The sequence below is a fragment of the Phodopus roborovskii genome, unplaced genomic scaffold (genome assembly GCF_943737965.1).
Source record: "Phodopus roborovskii unplaced genomic scaffold, PHOROB, whole genome shotgun sequence".
Classification (NCBI taxonomy): Eukaryota; Metazoa; Chordata; class Mammalia; order Rodentia; family Cricetidae; genus Phodopus; species Phodopus roborovskii.
Genome location: NW_026126563.1, coordinates 24,317,658 through 24,337,069, shown reverse-complemented (window position 1 = coordinate 24,337,069; position 19,412 = coordinate 24,317,658). Strand labels below are relative to the sequence as shown.

Sequence of the window (19,412 nt, the reverse complement as noted above, 5' to 3'; positions counted from 1 at the left end):
GACCTACAGAGTGATTTCAAAGACAGCCAGGATTGTTACACAAAGAAACCCTGTCTTGAAAACTGAAAATAAATAAATAAATAAATAAATAAATAAATAGGTAAGTAAATAAATAAATAATAGTCTTCCTTACGTATATGGTAAGGTGTAGGCAAGAATTTTCTGTTCTGCCTTTGCTCCATCATTTAGCCCCAAATGAACACTCAGAGGAGTCTATTAATTATAACCTGTTGGCCGATGACTCAGGCTTCTTACTAGCTAGCTCTCTCTTAATTATTAACCCATAGCCACTAATCTATGTATTTCTACATTACCAAAGAAAGCCCAGCATGTCCAATCTTCCCAGTATCTACAGGGTACATGGGACATCCTTTCCCCAGCCTTTTCCTCATCTGGTAGCCCTGCCTATACTTCCTGCCTGACTACTGGCCAATCTGTGTTTTATTCATCAACCAATAAGAACATATATACAGAAGGGCATCCCTCATCAGCAAGGTCTCCAATAAAGCCATACATTCCTGGGTTTTCCTTGTTGGAAGACTAGTACTGCCCTATTCTCACTCATTATTGCTCTATTCAGGCTTTCTGAGTCCTCCTGTTCTAAATTTTTATTTGGTTATAAATTTCCTCTACTAATTATGGTTTATTCTTACTTTTCTCATTCCTTTGTTGTATTATTAGGATATGTATTTCAACTCTTTTCTGTATGTGTGTATAGGCATTCTTAGTACTGTTCACTCTTAATATTGTTTTTGCCATTCCTGGTAGGTTTTGTTACTAATATATTTTAATTTATATATTACCCTTTGTGGCGATTTGAAAAAAAAAATGCCATCCAAAGGTAGTGGAGCTATTAGGAGGTGTGGCCTTGATGGAGTAGGTGTGGCCTTGATGGAGTAGGTGTGGCCTTGTTGGAGGTAGTATGTCACTGTGTTGGTGGCTTTGAGGTTTCATATATGCTCAAGTACTACATCTGCCATGTTCCCCATCACAAGGATAATGGACTAAACCTATGAACTGTAAGGGAGCCACCACAATTAAATGTTTCTCTTTATAAGAGTTGCAGTGGCCATGGTGTCTCTTCACAGCAAGAGAACCCTAACTAAGACACTCTTGTTTTAAGAAATGTTTACATTTCTCTTTGATTTCTGTATTGATTTAGCTTTTTTTTGAAAAGAATGTTGTTTAACTGATATATTTTTATTTTCTCAAGACCTTCTTACTAATTTCCAGTTTTACTCCATTGTGGTCAGAATTTTCTTTGAATTTCATGAGACTTGTTTTATAGCTTTATAATTTCCTTATAGAGTGTTCTGTGTTCTAATAAGAAGAGTGTTATTCTGCAGTTTTTGGTTGAAGTGAACTATAAATGTATGTTATGTACATAAGGTCTAGAGCATAGTTTAATTCTGTTTTTATTTTTATGAATGATTTTTCCACTGATAAAAGTTATCTGTGGATAAAAGTTATCAATGCCAGACTTTTATTAAAACTGAGTCTGTACCTCTGTTAGAATAAATATTTTTATTAAATATTTGGGTATATGTATTGTGTCTCCAGATTCTGTTTCTCTACCAATAGATGGCACCAGCACTCAAAATCTGCCAGTAGGTCCTGGCCTCTTAGAGCTACAGAAGTAAACATCTTTTTTTTTTTTTTTTTAATTGAAATTTTTTTTACACACAATATATTGTGTTCATGTTTTTCCCCCTCCCCAAGTTCTCACAGATTCTCCTTACCTATCTACCCACCAAACTTTACATTCTTTTCTTTTTCCTTTTAATGTCTCTTTCAAAAAACAAGAAGCAAGAAACCCTACAAAAATGAAAATCAAAACAAGCAAAAGACTAAGACAAAAAATGCCAAGACAAAATGTAATGCAACAAAAAGTCTACAAAAATACTATTGATTTTGTGTGTGTGTGTGTGTGTGTGTGTGTGTGTGTGTGTGTGTGTGTGTGTGTTGGCTAACTACTCCTGTGCACAGGGCCTACCCTAAAGTGTGATTGGTTTACCTAGTGAGACTCCACTGGAGAACACTGATTTTCCCGTTGTCAGCCAGTATCAATGGCAGATGGCTCCTTGGTCAGGGATGAGACCCTATGTCTACTTTCCCCTCTCAGTTCTGGGACACTATCTGACTTGAACCTGAACAGGTCTAATGTGTGCTCCCACAGTCTCTGTGAGTTCATATGTTCTTCAGTCCCATTGTATCTTGAAGACACTATTTCCCTGGAGTCATCTCTCACCTTTGGTTCATACAATCTTTTTACCGCCTATTCTTCATAGGTCCCTGAGCCTTGGCAAGGGGTTGCAAAGTCGCTCATCTCTCACTCTCTGCACATTGTTCAGTTGAGATTTCTGTTAATCCCCATCTGCTGCAAGAGAAAGCTTCTCTGATGTTTGAGCAAGGCACTGATCTATGGGTATACTTGTATGTCCTTTAGCAGAACAAGCAGTGGGTATTGTTTCCAGCCCATATCCTGTCTATTCTTGGGTTCTTGATCATTTTAGCAGCATCAAATCAAAAAGTGAATGGTTCCTTTCATAACATTTATTCCACTACTATACCAGTATATCTTGGAGAGACAAGTTTGTGTGATATTAATGATAACCTTTTTGTTACATAGCTTTTTTTTTACTGACTCTCTCAAAAATTAGAATATTAACAACACCTAACTTCAGGTGTCCATTGAAAGTCCCAAAAATGAGCAGAAGACATTAAAATCAAGCCCTGCTCAAGATACTTTACTAAGTAGGAAATAAAGTCTGAGAATCTTTTAAGTGTGATTGGGAAGTATTTGGTTAAAAAATAAACACACATGCATACATGCGCACACAGCAAACAAGAAACAGAAAGGAAATTTAATTCACTAAAATGAAAACTGCTGTCCATTTCAAAACCTAGAAAAGCTGTTTAAAATTACTTCTCAGTCCTCTTCCTATCAAGTTGCCTCCCCCAGCCCTAGTGTTCTGTGGATTTCACACTAAAGTTTATTCTTGAACCTAAATTAGCAGTTTAAGGGACAGTGCCCAAGGTCACATGACTAATGACAAAGCTGAAAACTGAACCCAGATTGTCCTGCTGCGGAACACCACCACATTTAGTATTTAAAACTGACAATATGACCCAAAGTAAAGGACTCCACAGTGGTCTATATCACTTCTTCCAAGGATCCACTAAGCCAAAAGCTTGGATAGTTGCTACTGTCTTGTCTTTTTGCCTCTGTAGCCATGTCAAGTTACTGGAAAAGGTTCCAGAAAGGTCTGAAGAACTTACCTCTCTCTGAATTTCAGGGATTTGAGTTGAATAGAGAAGACTAGTCAAGGCTTGCTCCTATTACTGCCAGAAAAAAAAAAAAAAAAAAAAAAAAAACACTAAGCTGTTCCTTTGTTCGACACACCACAAGTTTGGGTTACTTTTTTTATCCACATGAAATACTTTCGTTACAATCTTTTTGTAATTACCACAACTATTAAAATAGATGCATGGTATGGAAATAAATGCTATGGAAGTAGCATATGTGACACACTTTTAAGGTGTTTTCCTGTCTAATAATTTGTTTTAGAATACATGCTCATGAATATAAAGTTTATGGCGGTCTGCTCTGATGGTGTCACACTTTACTTGGAATATCTCCTTGCTACATTCCATTGTCCCCTCTTAGCTTTTACTCCCTTCAAGCTCCATCTCCAGCTCACATGTCAAGGCAGAACAGAGACTTAATCTACTTTATCTGAACACACACACACAAACATACTGGTAATTGCTTGCTGGGCCCAGTACCTGTCTAGGACTTTTATAGGTAATATCAATCTTCCTACTTGGGGGATCAAGAAGATGGTTAACATTGTAGGCAAAGCTCTGAAACATTGCCTTAATCTGCTCTCCAAGCACTTGACCTAACACAGAGAAATCTCTGGTTCTAGAAAAACAATTGTGTGATGCCTGAAGATGTGAGAAACTTCTATTTGATGACCAATGGTTTTCATATGACATGGAGTGTGAAGCTAGATGGTAAGTCATCCTCCTTGATGTTGGAGAACATTTTCTTGGTGAAGAGGTTAGATGAGGCAACTCTGAAGATCCTTAGAATTGTAGTATCTAAAAGAAAGAAAGACCGTAGTTTGGCTAATACAAGGGAATAGAGTGAAATATGTTTTAAGTCATTTAGTCTTCAAACAGTTTAAAATATTTTCTTCAATGGCACCATAATAAAGATAGTTGGGAACTGCTCATCATCTTTGGCACTCAGCTCCTCTGTTTTTTGCATATATATTGAAGTGTTCCTCCTATGTACTTTCTATCATGTTCCTCAGCCATGGAGCCAATATCAGAGGCTGATTGGGTTATTTGAATGAAAAAAAAATTTATGGTCACCATTGTCTAGGCTACCACTTGTCATTCTTTTTGTTCCCGTAGAGCACATCATTCCATTGGGAAGCATGGTGATTAACGGTATTTCAAAATTGACTCAGCTCACCCAGTCTTCTATGTACTCACTTCCTAATGCACCAACTCTGGCGGACCTAGAGGATGATGACGAAGGTACCTGGTAGAACTCTTGCTTTGGGTTAGAAATTAGCCTTCTTGTCTCAATTTTAGAATACTGAGAGCTATAGCAATGTACTATAGAATTACACTATGTTCCACTAAACTACACCTCTTTTCATCCGTAGCTTCTGGAAATAAGATAGAAGCAGAAGAAAACAAATATCAACAGAGGAAAATTTCATGAGAGAAATTCCAGGACCATGTCTTTTATTTTGTTTCTTGTACCATTTTAGTGCCAGACATGTGTGTGGAGACACTTAATGAGTAGTAACTGAGGGAATCAGTGTTATTGATTAAACAGAACTCAACAATTCAAGGCCAGCCATGGTAGCTCAGGCTTATAATTTCAGTACTTGGAAGGCTGTAGCAGGAGAATCATGCATTTGAATTCAACCAACTATATACTGTGACTGTTTCTAAAACAAATTCAAGAAGTATGGAAGCCTAAATACAACTACTTCTCTCTCCATTCCCACCTCTAATCACTTTACCACTTCAGAATGAAGTGGCTTACAGATCAAATAGCTAGAAGAGACTAAGAGCAGTGGTGTGTATATAAACAGTTCTTTAGTCAGAGCTGTGGTTAACTGCTATGGCAGAATCAATTACACCATCTTCTGAAGTAGCAGTTTATTTTTCCATAAAAAATTGAGAATGGAGTGCTGTGAGAGGTTGAGAAAGGCAGTCCCACAGGCTTCCTACTGCACCAGCCTTTTGGGATATTGTGTTTTGTTTTGTTTTTCTTCATGGTTGAGATATATATATAGGTTCTACCTACAGGCTTCAAGTCTCTGCTCCTGGGGAAAGAAGAAAAGACAAGGTAGGGGAAAGGTTCTTGGCAACACCTAACATTTTTTCCTTCTTCTCAGAAATACAATGTTCTTAAAAGCCATTGACCAGGGCAGTATTAAAACAGAGGAGTCTTGCAGGCTATTTCGATTTGTACAGAATTATTTCTTCCAATGGAATTTGGAATTAATTAAGGAAGGAAAAATAAACAACTGGTTTCTAAGTCTTAAAGTTTTACCGAAGTCCTTATAAAGGCAATAATGTAAGGCTTTGCTGATAACTAGTTGATCAAGGAAGAATAGTACCAGAGGAGTCAAGAGACAGACTGGTTAAATCATGGGTACAGGAAAAAACGAGCTATGGGCTCCCCAAAAGTGGGGGGATTAGTTACATTGGCTTAATACATGTATGGCAAGTCTTCTCTAAAAGGCAAAGAAGTACTTAAACAGGCAGGCAAGGTTGTTGCTGCCCTTGAGGTTAGAAGACATGAAACACACTAGAGAAGATATTCTGGCAGAAGAGCTGAATGAGGAGTAGAGACCACAGTGTCTACATCCATGTAGGTATAAAAACCACTGAGCCTTCTGGTTTCTGCTGGCTCTATACATTTTACAGTAGTATAACAACTAGACTTCAGTCTCATTGTAGGCCCTAAGAAGTAAGTCTTTGGGCTAGGGAGATGGCTCAGCAGTTAAGAGGACTTTTTCTTCTGTATGCTTCCCAGTACCCACAGGCTAGCTCACAACCAACTTCAACTGCAGTTCTCGGGAATCTAATGTCTTCTCCTGAACTCTGCAGACACCAGGGCATGTGCATGGTACACAGACATACATTCAAGGAAAAAACTAATAAACATAAACTAAATAAAGTCTGAATTCTTTTTGATCTTTAGAAGAAAATGTATTTACAGATTGAAAGGATTCATCCAAACTGGGGGGGGGGGGGTGTTCAGGGGGACAGACATCTGTACTCCCTGACTAGTGGGGAGAGGATGACAAGCTTTTAGGAAAAATAGCAAGTACTTGTGGAGGAATAATAATCTTATTAACACAAGTTTCTTGTGTGTGGTAGTGGAAATTAGAAAATAGAAAGAAACATTCAGTGGTTACTGGGGGGAGGGGAGTCCTGTATATGCAAAGTAAATGTACCTTGGGTTATAACAGGAAAGTCATAATTTCTAGGACTGTGGTGTATAACTTTTGAATAGAATATAAGGAATATTTTTTAAATGTTTACCCTGTTTTAGTTAAACTTAAAAGTGTAAATAGAGGCTAGGTTAAAGTTTTGTGGGTTAATTTATAGCCCATTCCCTGAAAAAGTATCTGCAATCCATAACTCCCTGTACTTCAGTGTGATCTCTTCCCCAAACTACAGTTTGAATTTGTTAAGATGAGATCATACTGGAACAGGGCAAGCCCTATAAAAAGAAGAAATTTGGAGACAGGCACACATGGGAAGAATGCCATTTGAAGATAAAGGCAAAGTTGGGGGTGATTTTTCTTTGAGCCAAGAGCATGTGTGCACACACACACTTTCTAGCAAGAAACCAAAAGCTAGAAGAGCAGTCTGGAACAGATTCTTCCCCACAGCCCTCAGAAGGAGTGACCTCTGGGCACTTGAATTTCAAACTTGTGCCCTTCAAGTCTATGAGGCAAAACATTCCATTTAGGCCACTGAGTTTATGGTACTTTAAAACTGAAGCCCTTACACACACAAACTAACACAATGGTTTCAGTGCTTCTCATATAGAAAAATGGAGACAATGCTGGAAAAGCAAAAGGTTTCCTTTATTGTGGGAATGAGGTCTTACACCTTATTGGGAGAAACAGTGCCATGATGTATCTGTTTTATATGCCTAAGAGATTACCACACATTTAATGAATTGTAACTATGCAAATCCATGTTGGTTTTGTTTATTAACAATTTCCATGAGGAAGTCACCTACAGAGTAGCTGAGTCCTCTGAGTCCTTAGCCCTGGCGCTTTTTGATTAAAGTAGTCATATGGTTCTAATTATGTGAGGGAAAAAAATAGAAGCTAACTATTTGTCCATCTAAATAACAATGGAGAGAGTGACTCTTGAAAAAAGTTATCTGGGAATGAATAGAATTCCAGTCTGGCTTGTGGTTATGACAGAGCCACAGGTATGCCCAGAAAAGTTTTGGAAAGGAGGGGCTTATAAAGACAAAATTCACATAGGCTGCCTTGAAACAGGCTGAAGGCCATTGCAGAGTTGATGTTAATCCTTTGATGGAGACAGTCATTGAAATTGTCTATTGAATTTCTGCAGTCTAAATTTATGAGAAAATTTAATACAGAAAACGTAATGTGTATAAAATGAATACAGTATGCAAATTAGGAAGCCTTTGTGATAGTTTTTTACCTCAGACACAAGCAAGAGCTGTTCACTCCTTCGTGACCTAACAACTCTAAATTGGAGTGGACAGAGACTTCAGCAATGTTGACACAGTAAAGGAATAAAAATCTACATTGACACCTCCAGTCTAAAAGGGGGACTGTGAGGAGAAATAAGAGGAAAAGGAAGAAAATATAACATGAGAAATGTAATGAAATAGATCAATGATTATAGTAAGTGATACTGAATTGAATCTGTCTTTTGAAGAAAATACTATTAGATGGAAATAAAAAGCAAAACTTACCTGCATCCTGCTTTTTAGGATACTTAAACTGATGAAGATACTTCCTCTTAAGGTAATGGCAAATAGGTGATTGAGAGTAGCCTCCCTGTTGAAGACTGCAAAGTGGAGCAAGATTTAAAAATCATCTTCCTAGAAACATAATAAGAGCTACCAATGTGATGAGGTAAAACATCACAGCAACATTCAGAAGAAGCTAGAGAATCCAGGGGACACTTAATGTGAAGGGTGGCTTTTGCCCAGAGAATCCAGGGGACACTTAACGTAAAGAATGGCTTTTGCCCAGGGTGCACTGTCCTTATTCTCAGGAGGCAGCGTGCAACTGAAAAACTGACCATGTGGCCCATTATTCAGCCAAAGGATAAAATAGATTACAGGGCCTATGAAAGATGGCTCTCATAAAACCCACCCTCATATTTGGGTTGGTGCTGCAAAATGCTGTACCCAAGAGAGACACATGAACTGGAAGAAACATCTCTTCACATGGATTGAAGCTCAAGTGTGAGTCATCTATAGACTGAAGCAACCAGGGTTCACAGAAAATATTAAACCCCAAAATTATACTAAATTGCTCTTAGATTTTTTTCACTGAAAGTCATATTTTATTTAAAAACACTATTTTGCAATATATTTGTTATTTCTAAAAAAATCATTTAATTTTACAGTAGAAGTTAACATTTTTATTGTGATATAGAGTCGTCTCTCTGATCAAGTATTACATAAACATGGTAAATGAGAGATGTGATTGTCAGCAAATGGGATTGACAAGATGCTGGAGGGCAACCTTTCTCTAGTTATTTCCTCTTTGTATGTGTTAATTTTTCTTTTATTAAAAATGCATTCTTCTCGGGTTGGAGAGATGGCTCAGTGGTTAAAAACACATACTTCTCTTATACAATACATCCCAACTACAGTTTTCCCTCCCCCAACCTCCCTTCTCCTCAGATCTACTAACCTTCCATTTCCTCTTCAGAAAAGAGCAGGTCTCCAAGAGATGACAGTGAGACAGGACAAGGTGAAAGCCCTCCTATGGAAGCTGGACAAGGCAACCCAACAGGAGTCTCACAAGAACAGCAAGCTAGCAATCATAACCTACACTCAGGGAACTTGGTGCAGACCCATGCTTGCCATTTCAGTTTCTGTGAGCCCTGCTTATTGATTCAGTGGGCCATGTTCTCCTGGTGTCCTCCATTCCCTCTGAATGCTATAGTCTTTTCTCCTCCTGCCCTTCTGCAGGGTTCCCCATCTCCAAAGGGACAAACCTGGCAGAAGACTCCAATTTAGACATACATACTGTCTCTCTGTCTCTCACATGCACACATGCATGCACACACACATCTCACTCTCCACCCCCCTCCCCCATATCTGGCTGTGGGTCTCTGCACATGTTCCCATCTGCTGCTGGAGGAAGCCTCTCTGATGACAAGTGGACCTTAGTCTCTGAGCTATCCAGTCTCTGGTACCTAGCTATCCAGGGAGTATAGGGAATGTTTTCCCTCTAGTGGGGTGGGCCTCAAATTAAACCAAACAGTGGTAGGACACTCCAACGTGTTCGGTGTCACAATTGCCCCAGCACATCTTATAGAGAGGACGATTGTAGATGGAGGGTTTTGTGGCTGGCTCGGTGTCCAGTTTCTCACACCAAAGAGACTAGAATGTAAGATATGGGCTTGGAGCTCAACCCCTCTATGTTCAGTAAGTTGAATGGAAGTATCCCTGGCAATGCCCCCCCACACACACACATTGTTAATTTTTATAGTGTGACCTCTGTCAGCATCAGCTTGGGTTGTGTAGAGATCTCCATAGGACCTCCTCAGCCAACAACTCAACTGAATGAAAGCCTTGCCATTACTAGGAGTCTTCACTAGGGTCAACCTCATAGATTCCAGGAAGTTTTTACTGTACTAGTTATCTCCACCATCCCCAAAATGTTCCCCCAATTCCAGCTACCTCTCCCCACACTCTCTCCCTCCATCCCCCCAACACATACACACACCACACACACACACCCCTACAGCTACCTGATCCCTCATGCTCTTGTCTCCAGTTCACCCTCAGAATATATTCTATTTTTCCCTTCCCTGGGAGAGCCATGCTTTTCCCTATAGTTCTCCTCTTTACGTAACCTCTCTGGGTCTGTAGATTATAGCTTGAATATCATTTACTTAACAGTTAATATCCATTTATAAGTAAATACATACCATATTTGTCTTTCTGAGTCTGGATTACCTTACTTGGGATGATCTTTTCTAATTACATCCATTTGTCTGCAAGTTCCATGGTGTCATATTTTTTAACAGCTGAGTAATACTCCATTGTGTAAATGTACCACAATCTCTTTATCTATTTTTCCATTGAGGGAAGTCCAGGTTGTTTCCAGTTTCTGGCTATTATGAATAAAACTGTAATGAACATAGTTGAGCAAGTTTCCTTGTGGTAGGACAGAACATCTTTTGTGTATATACCCAGGAGTGGTATAACTGGAACTTGATGTAGGTTGATTCCCAGTTTTCTGAGGATCCTTCACATTGATTTCTATAGTGACTGTACAAGCTTATGCTCCGTCCAGCAATGGTCCACATCCTTTCCACCATAAGCTGTCACTTGTGTTATTGATCTTATCCATTCTGACAGGTGTAAGATGGAATCTCAAAGTAGTTTTCATTTGCATTTCCATGGTGGCTAAGGATGTTGACCATTTTAAATATTTCTCAAACATTTTGGATTCCTCTATTGAAAATTCTGTTTAAACCTGTACCCCATTTTTATTTGCATTATTTGGTTTTTTAATATCTAGTTTCTTGAGTTTTTTGTGTTTTGGATATTAGACCTCTATCAGATGTAGAAGATGTAAAAATCTTTTTTAATTCCATAGCCTGCCTCTTTGTCCAATTAATGGTGTCCTTTGCCTTACAGAAGCTTTTCAATTTCACAAGATCCTATTTATTGTTTATCTTAGTGCCCAGGCTATCTGTGTTCTGAAAGTTGTCTCCTAGACCAGTGTGTTCAAGGATGTTCACCCACATTCTTTTCTATAAGGTTCAGTGTATCTGGTTTTATGCTGAGGTCTTTGATCCACTTGAAATTGAATTTTGTACAGGGTGATAAACATGGATCTATTTGCATTCATCTATATACCAACATCCAGTTTGACCAGTACCATTTTTTGAAGAAGCTTTTTGGTGCTGGCATGGACCTAGAAACTTGGAAGAGTTGTGGCAATAAGCATGGCTCCCACCAGTACTCCACCATGAAGCTACTCTCAGAAAGCCAAGGAATAGGGTAGGGCCACGCTGTTTAGCAGATAAAAGGCTCATGTGGCTGGAAAAAGATGAAGATATACTATACAGTAAAAACAGATTGGGGGGGGGAGACCAAACAACAACCAAAAAAAAAAAAAAAAAAAAAAAAAAAAAAACCCTCTAAACATTTATATAGGCTTGGGAGAGAAAAGAAAAAGGATAGAGAAAGTCCTTAAAAAAGAAATAGAGTAGTAGCTAGCTGGGTGTGGTGGCACATTCCTTTAATCCCAGCACTCCAGAGGCAGAGGTGGGTGGAATCTGTGATTCAAGTCCAGCCTGATATACAGACTGAGGTAAAGAATAGCCAAAGTTACACAGAGAAACACACATGCTTCAATTCTCTTTGTTTTGCTGATGTGAAATTATTACCTGAATTTACATGTGTGTGGTTAACCTCCTTAGTTTGGAATTTTCTTTCTAGCACCTTTTGTAGGGCTGGGTTTGTAAAGTTGTCTTTATCATTGAATATCTTGTTTTCTCCATTTGTGGTGACTGAAAGTTTTCTTGGGTATAGTAATCTGGGCTGTCATCTGTGGTCTCTTAGAGTCTGCAGTACCATTTAAAAGTCAGGTGTAATTTTCTAATAGATCTGCCTTTATATGTTATTTGGTCATTTTTACTTGCAGGTTTTAATATTCTTTCTTTGTTCAGTATATTTAGTGTTTTGATTACTACGTAGTGAGGGGATGTTTTTTTCTGGTCCAATCTATCTGGTGTTCTGTATGCTTCATGTACCTTGATAGGCATCTCCTTCTCTAGTTTAGGAAATTTTTCTTCTATGATTTTGTAGAAACTATATTCTTGGATTTTGAGATGGTATTCTCCTTCCTCTCTATTCCTATTATTTGTATGTTTGGTCTTTTAATAGTGTTCCAGATTTCCTGGCTGTTGCATGTCAGGAATTTTTTAGATTTAACATTTCTTTGATCAATGTATCTATCTAGTTTTTCTATTCTATCTTCAATACCTGAGATTCTCTCATCTGTCTCTTGTATTCTGTTGTTGAAGCTTACCACTCTAGTTCCTGTTTGCATTCCTAAATTTTTCACTTATAGGACCCCTCAGTTTGTGTTTTCTTTATTGCTTCTATTTCCATTTTCAGGTCTTGAGCAGTTTTGTTTCCTTCAATTGTTTGTTTTTTGCTTGGCTTTTTTTTTTTTTTTTTTTTTTTTTTTTTGAGGGATTTATTCCTTCCCTCCAATTGTTTGTTTGTTGTATTTTCCTGAATTTCTTCATGGGATTTTTGTTGTTGTTGTTTTTCATTTCCTCTTTTAGGACCTCTGTCATCTCCATATAGTTGGTTTTAAGGTCATTTTCTTTTGTTTCAGCTATGTTGGAATATTCAGGACCTGCTGTGGTAGACTAGCTGAACTATGGTGGTGACATATTGCCCTGGCCATTGTGTTCTTAAACTGGTATCTAGGCATCTGGGTTTGGGGAGACTATGGGTCTAGCTATGATTTCTGGGTTTATCTCCATTGAGTAGGAGTTTTATTCGTTGGTTTCTGTTTCTCTGGATTTTCAGAGATTGTGTTGGCTGGGTGTTCCCTGTTTTACTGACCTGCTCAGCTGATATATTCTTGGGGGATGGGAGGTCTGGAGGAAATGGTCTGAGGGATCCATAGGAAGCATCCACATGGGTGTTCTGTTGCAGCTCTAGGGGCAACCCTGAGAATTGGATCTGTGATAATAGAGAGGACCTGGGCCGCACCTCCTACCCCCTAAACTTTCCTCTGGCTTTGGAGAACAGTGGGCTGCCTACCTGGTCTTCTGGCAGGCATTGCCTATAGTTGTACCATGTTGAGGGCTGGGGCATAACAACGTGGCAGGAAGGGAAGGGCTGATCCTAGGTTTATTAACTCAGTGTCCTGGGAGATATAAACAAAAATTCACTCTGAAAAAAATTGTAAAATGAACTATGATGACTATGGCATAACTTTGTAAAATATACTAAAAGCCATGAATTCTATATTTCACATAAGTGGTATGGTAGATGAATTATAGCTTAAAAAGGCTTTTATATAAAAAGGAGGTGACAACCCAAGGCCTTGGATTTTTTTTTTTTATAAGTAAGTTTTCAGAAAGTAAATGATACTAAAACTATGTAGATACCTGAAGAAAGTCAACCCAATGAACAAGAACCAACCTAAATTATAAATAACATGAAGAACTCAAGGGTTTCTCCCCAGTATTGTTTCAGGCACAGACTCTAAGACAGTGTGCCTATGTTGATGGATGGATTTAACACCAAGTGGGAGCTTCAGGGAGGAACTGAAGGATGATGCTGCAGACTTAGAACAGCATCCTACCACTAACCTTATACTTCTGGTAATGGCAGAAGACCATTCCACTGATCCTGCCTAACTTCTTCATGTTTCTCTTTTCTGGCAGGGTCTCATGTAACTCAGGCTGAGGGTGAGCCTGAACTCCTAATCCTCCTGCCTCTATATCCCAAATGCTAGTATTATAGGCTATACCGCCAGCCCCAGCTTCTGCCTGAGAAATCCTAAAAGTAAGCCCAAAGTATTTGTTTCTAAGTAATTTAACTGTGTTAAGAACAAAGTTCAAGAATGTTTATAAAGTAAAAAACATTTAGCACTCAACAATAAAAGGTTAACAATTTCTGACATCTAATCAGAGGTTACCAGTCAGGAAAATACCGTATTGATAGAGGGAAATAGATTAATTAGAACAAATTGGAATATCATCAGAGGTTAATAAGATGAATACCTGTCAGTGGGAGGTGGAATAAAGTATGATTCATCTACCCTCCCCCAAAACTATGGATCCCATTCTTAATACAGCAAGCCTAGAAACAGGAAGAGGCTTCCATCAGCATCCTAACATTCATAATGCTCTGCCTTTATATGGGGCTCCATTCTCAAGATGTTCAGTGTTCTTTCCCCCAGATTGCCTTCAGTTTCTGGTAATAAGAGTGCCTGATGTATCAATGAATCCCAGAGAATTTACAGTATAACATCCTTCACCATCTTTGCAAAGTTATATATAGTGCTGTGTAGGATAATGCTGTATCTGAGTTGAGTTTGTTTGAACATTACTATTGATTTCTGGGTTTACAGGCAATGAAGACCAGCCAGAGAAGCCTCACTTTGACTGTCGCAGTGTGATATTTGAGCTGGATTCGTGCAATGGTAATGGGAAGGTTTGCCTCGTCTACAAACATGGGAAACCTGGTAAAGATCATTTCCAAAGCATGATCCTACAGTGTGGATGTGGTCTTCCTTGAACTTGCCTGTCAACCATAAGTGAACAAAAACTCTCTGAAATGCTTCCAGGTCTATTCTTTGTGCCAAGACTCAGCCCCTCTGATCCTCTCTGAACATTTCCCACTAGGCTGATTTCTCTATTCCATCGCCTTGTGTGAGTCCCTGTGACCATCAGTGGGACAGATAAGAAAAGTTTCAAGAACTAGTCATTCTGTTCATAAGGCCTTGCATTAGATAAGCCTTCAGGAAATATGTTAGCTTTCCTTTATACTTTTATATGTAAGCCAGTTAAGAGCAATAGAAACATGAATTACTAGACCTCAAGTCCCCACATTCAAAACCAAGAGAAAGCAAGACTAAATGATAGTTACTGAGAGACTGAACACCTAAACAGCAGCACTTCAGGCCTAGGGACTGAATCTAGATCTGAACACAGTTAAGCTCTCTTCTTACCTCTTTCTGGTGGTGTGAGGAGGTATAAACATTAGAAATTACCTCTGGAGAGAAAAGATCATTTCCAGGTAAAGCTGTTGTAGCAAAAGACGTGGAGCTGCATTGAAACAATGATTAGAATTAGATATGAGGGAGGAGAGAAAGAGGCAACCAAACAAAGGGACAAATGGCTAAAAGCCATAATCAAGAAAAAAGTTCAACTGATTTGTGGTAATGACAATTCTCTTTTAATGAACTTAAGTGGTTTGCCTGAGCTCGTCTCATCCAAAGGAGATACAGCCTGAATGCCAGCTGCTTCCTCTCATGCAGATCTTGGAAAGCCAAACAAAAAGGTCTGAACAGCTATAGAAGACTAAAGAGTTGTTCAAGGCTGTTTAGGAGAGTGGCAGGATTCAAATTAAAATGGGCAGGTAGTTTGGAGAAGGAAAAGAGGAAGAGATGCTACAGCTCTCTAGAAAGCTAATGAGACAGGTACAAGATAGGAACTGGTGTAATAGTGCCTGGGTTAGCTGACCTAGGATAGGATGTCATAAGAGCAGGATTGCAGGAGTGAGGTGATATAGACCAGTGGTTCTCATCCTATGGATCACAACCCCTTTGGGAGTCAAATGACCTTTTCACAGAAGTCACCTAAGACCATTGGAAAACACAGATACTTACATTATGATTCATAACAATTCATAACAATTGGGGTCACCACAACATGAGGAACTGTATTAAAGGGTAACAGTGTTTGGAAAGGTGAGAACCACTGGTATAGATTCTTTCACATTGATTTTTGTTGTTGTTTGTCTGTTTTCATAGCACTTCTGATTAGAGACCTCTTTGTAAAAGATTGATCATTCAGAGTTTCTTTCCATCAAAAAAAAAAAAAAAAAAAAAAAAAAAAGAGGGAGTGCTGAGTCCACTCAGAACAGAAGCATTTGCTAAGATATAAGATAGCCTTAATGAAATGCCTCAAGGTCAAAACCAACAGAAAGATCCCTTATGTGATCAATTAGGAATGGGTAAAATCAACCATGCGAGAACAGAACTGGGAGGCTAGAAGGGGAAAGAGTTTCATGTTTTAAAATCTTTCTGCTATAGATTCCTCTTGACTATCAATGTTCATTGACATTTTAGTTAAAAGAGAAAACATATTAAGCTGTCCTTAATCTTCTTGTGCTGTTTAGGATTAGCTCATGACACTGAGATCTGGTTCCTGGACAGAGCATTATACTGGCATTTTCTCACAGATACCTTTACTGCCTATTACCGCCTGCTCATCACCCACTTGGGCCTGCCCCAATGGCAATATGCCTTCACCAGCTATGGCATTAGCCCACAGGCCAAGGTAAGAAGAGAACGCCTGTCATCCCAAAATCTGATGTGTATCAAGAATTTCCTGTGAAAATGTTACATTCCAAATTCCCCCATCTGCAGTAATAGAGGGAACCCATAATTTTAATAAGCAGGACTAGTGATTCCAATGTTGGCTGTTAGCCTCACATGATTTGGATCTAATTAAGTAATCAGGATCAACTGGAATGTTATTTTTAATTAAATGTCACTGCGGGCTTGGGTCCAGAATACAATCACTTAAAAGGATTAACAAGTTTCTAATTCCCCTCTGCTCCCAGTCTACACTCCCATTGGCAGGTACAGGTCAGTATGCATGCCCTCCTTGAGAAACTCATTACATGTAAAGCATAAATGCATTTTGTGTATCTTTGTGCTAACACAAGTGTAGCAATTCTGCACTTTTATCCTCCATTGTAGAGCTCTTTCAGAATCAGTACATAGAGAGATGTCTTCTGTATATTACTGACTAGGCATCGTTTATACAAGCCTGTATTGAAAGCACCAAGTGGGCTAGAACTGTTCACTGGAATGAACTGGTCTGCTCTAAAGAAAAATCATAATGATTCCTTTCAACACTTAATTAGCAAAAAAGCAGGGACTGCATCCCACTGCAGCTTTACTAGGTAGAGCTTCATTCTTCGAACATTTTTCGTAAGAACATCTCCCATGTAATTAATGCTATGAAGTGTTTTGGTCAGACAATGGCACAAAAGGAAAAACAAAAATGTGGCTGCCCTTTTTTCATAGCTTTCTAAGAAACTGCAGGTATAGAGTACCAGCACCACAATTTACCATATGAAAGTTTTGCTCTGACCTCTTATCACACCACTTGGAGGGATGGTGCTACTGGAATATCCATGGTGGGCACCATCTGCTTTGATGGCAAGTAGGAGGACAATGTCCCCTGGTGGGCTCCTAGTTTTTATATAGCATTTATTTTGGTGACCTTGAAAAGCACTGTATGACTGGAGTGTTTGGTTTTTTTAATTTTCATTTTAAACCTTATTTTATGTATAGCAATTTACATGTTAAGTAAGACTACAATAAAATGATAGTTTTCTACCTTAGAAAAGAAAAGCACTGTGTGTGCTTGACCAAGACAAGGCAGTTTTTCATTTAAAAAAAAAAAGGTATAAATTCAGTATTACATCACAAGATGTGTAGACAAGAAATGCTTTAGATTTTATAGTTTTTTGAATTTTGAAATAATCATATTTGCTTTATGAGTTGACATTTTTAAAAAAGTGGATTAGTGATGGCCAGATTGTAATGTCTGTCCTATGTGCCCTGCCCTTGGCCCATTTCTCACTCAAACTCTTCTCACCTCTGCCTTACAGCAATGGTTCAGTATGTACAAACCCATCACCTACAACACCAGTCTACTCACAGAAGAGACCGATTCCTTTGTGAACAAGCTGGACCCCAGCAAAGTGTTCAAGAGCAAGAACAAGATCTTAATCCCAAAAAGAAAGGGCCCGTGCAGCCTGTCAGTGGCCAGAAAGGACCTGGGCCTGTAGCTCCCCCTACCCCTAAACCTTCCTCTGGCTCTGGAAACCCTATCCGAAAATAAGCATCCCATCAGCCTCAGAGCAGTGATATCAACATGCAGATGCCCTGGGGTGGCCCCATCCTCAGACACTTTGTGATTGTAGGCTTTCTCCTGAGGATCAAAGCCTTAGATCAGGAGTTGGGAAGACCATACTGAATTACTCCCAGGAGTCCTTTTCCCCCATAGGTTGTGCCAACTCTGTCTCCAAAACCAGCTAAGACTTTCAGATGTGTTTAGAGGTTTTTCGTTTTGTTTTGTTTTTATGCCTGTACACAGTCCTTAACGTCTTAGCAGCAGTTAGAGGGGTCCTCATCAATAAACCCATGGTACAACTTATGAAACATCAGTCACGTGACCACCTCAGATATGAAAATTTTACACCCTCAGTTACATTAGCCACATTCCAAGAATGCACATGATAGTGGATTCCATATTGGATAATTCCGAGATAGGGAGCATTTCTGTCATAGAAATGTTTTTGGGCAGCATTGCATGCAAACATTTTCATACTGTTAATATATAATGTTGATGCCTTAGCTTTATAGGCTGTATGTTTTGAGAAGATACTTTCAGAGACATAGTCTTGTGTTCTTTACAACCTATACCACAAACACATCTCACTTGAGTCATTTCTTTTTTTAATTCACTATAAAACCCAGTGTTCCTGATCATTTACCTATAAGGAGGTTTGTTTCCAGCTTTGTATTGATAGATCTACATTTGCCAAAACCATCTTTTTAAAAGAGACTGACCCCTGTTGTGTTTTATCTTTATGTTGTGTTTATGCTTTAACAAAGCCCTGGGTATTTATTTGCAGATAAAGCTAGTCTGTTCACAAGAATTTCCAGCTGTTCTGCTTATTCACAGTTGCTCTGTCTCTCCCAACTACCTCTGTTCTAGGCAGTTCTCTGCCTAGAACAGTGTGGGTTGCCAAGAGGTCTTTGTAAGTAAATGTCCTGTAAGTTAGGAAACAAGGTAATATTAGACATTGAGCCACCCCATAAGTTTCTCTTGTGTTAAATATTAGGCATATAACAGAATTTCTGTAAAGAAGTTAGTCTGATTTTCAGTTAAGAATATCTTACTCCTTCCTCTGCAGTCCCGGCAGTGGGCAGGAGTTACCCATCTAGCTCCAGTGTTCTTGATGGCTGCAATTTTTGTACTGATATTTCAGAGGTAGAAGAATAAAGATAAGGGGGACCACATACTCCTTTACCATTGGCTAACTTATTCTTTCTACCAGTGGTTGTCCAGGCTTCTTATTATGCTGCCTCTACTCACTAATCATTCTAGGGCTTCTCTGTTCTATTATGTGATGGGGGCTAGAAGTTCCTAGCGTTCTCTACCTGTATTTCTCCAACTTCACTTTGAATATTTAGGGAAATTTAAAATCCTGTTTTGGGGCAGGAAAGATGGTCAGCAGTTAAGGGCATATACTGCTCATGCAAAGAACCACATTCACTTTCTAGCACCCACATGAAGCAGGTCACAGACACCTGTAACTCCAACTCCAGGGACCCAAAGTGCTCTCTGACCTCCAC

At 38.9% G+C, this 19,412-nt stretch overlaps 1 protein-coding gene across 1 annotated transcript in view; it reads left to right on the top strand.

Annotated features, from left to right (window-relative positions):
* Tpgs2 (tubulin polyglutamylase complex subunit 2) overlaps positions 1-18,556 on the top strand; it is a 37,839-nt gene extending 19,283 nt beyond the window's left edge. Inside the window, 6 exon segments of the mRNA XM_051202090.1 lie at positions 3,930-4,017; positions 4,423-4,548; positions 14,382-14,495; positions 16,154-16,314; positions 17,660-17,777; positions 17,780-18,556. Coding sequence (XP_051058047.1) covers positions 3,930-4,017; positions 4,423-4,548; positions 14,382-14,495; positions 16,154-16,314; positions 17,660-17,777; positions 17,780-17,892 — 720 coding nt within the window. The 3' untranslated portion in view covers positions 17,893-18,556.
* The last annotated feature ends 856 nt before the right edge of the window (positions 18,557-19,412 follow it).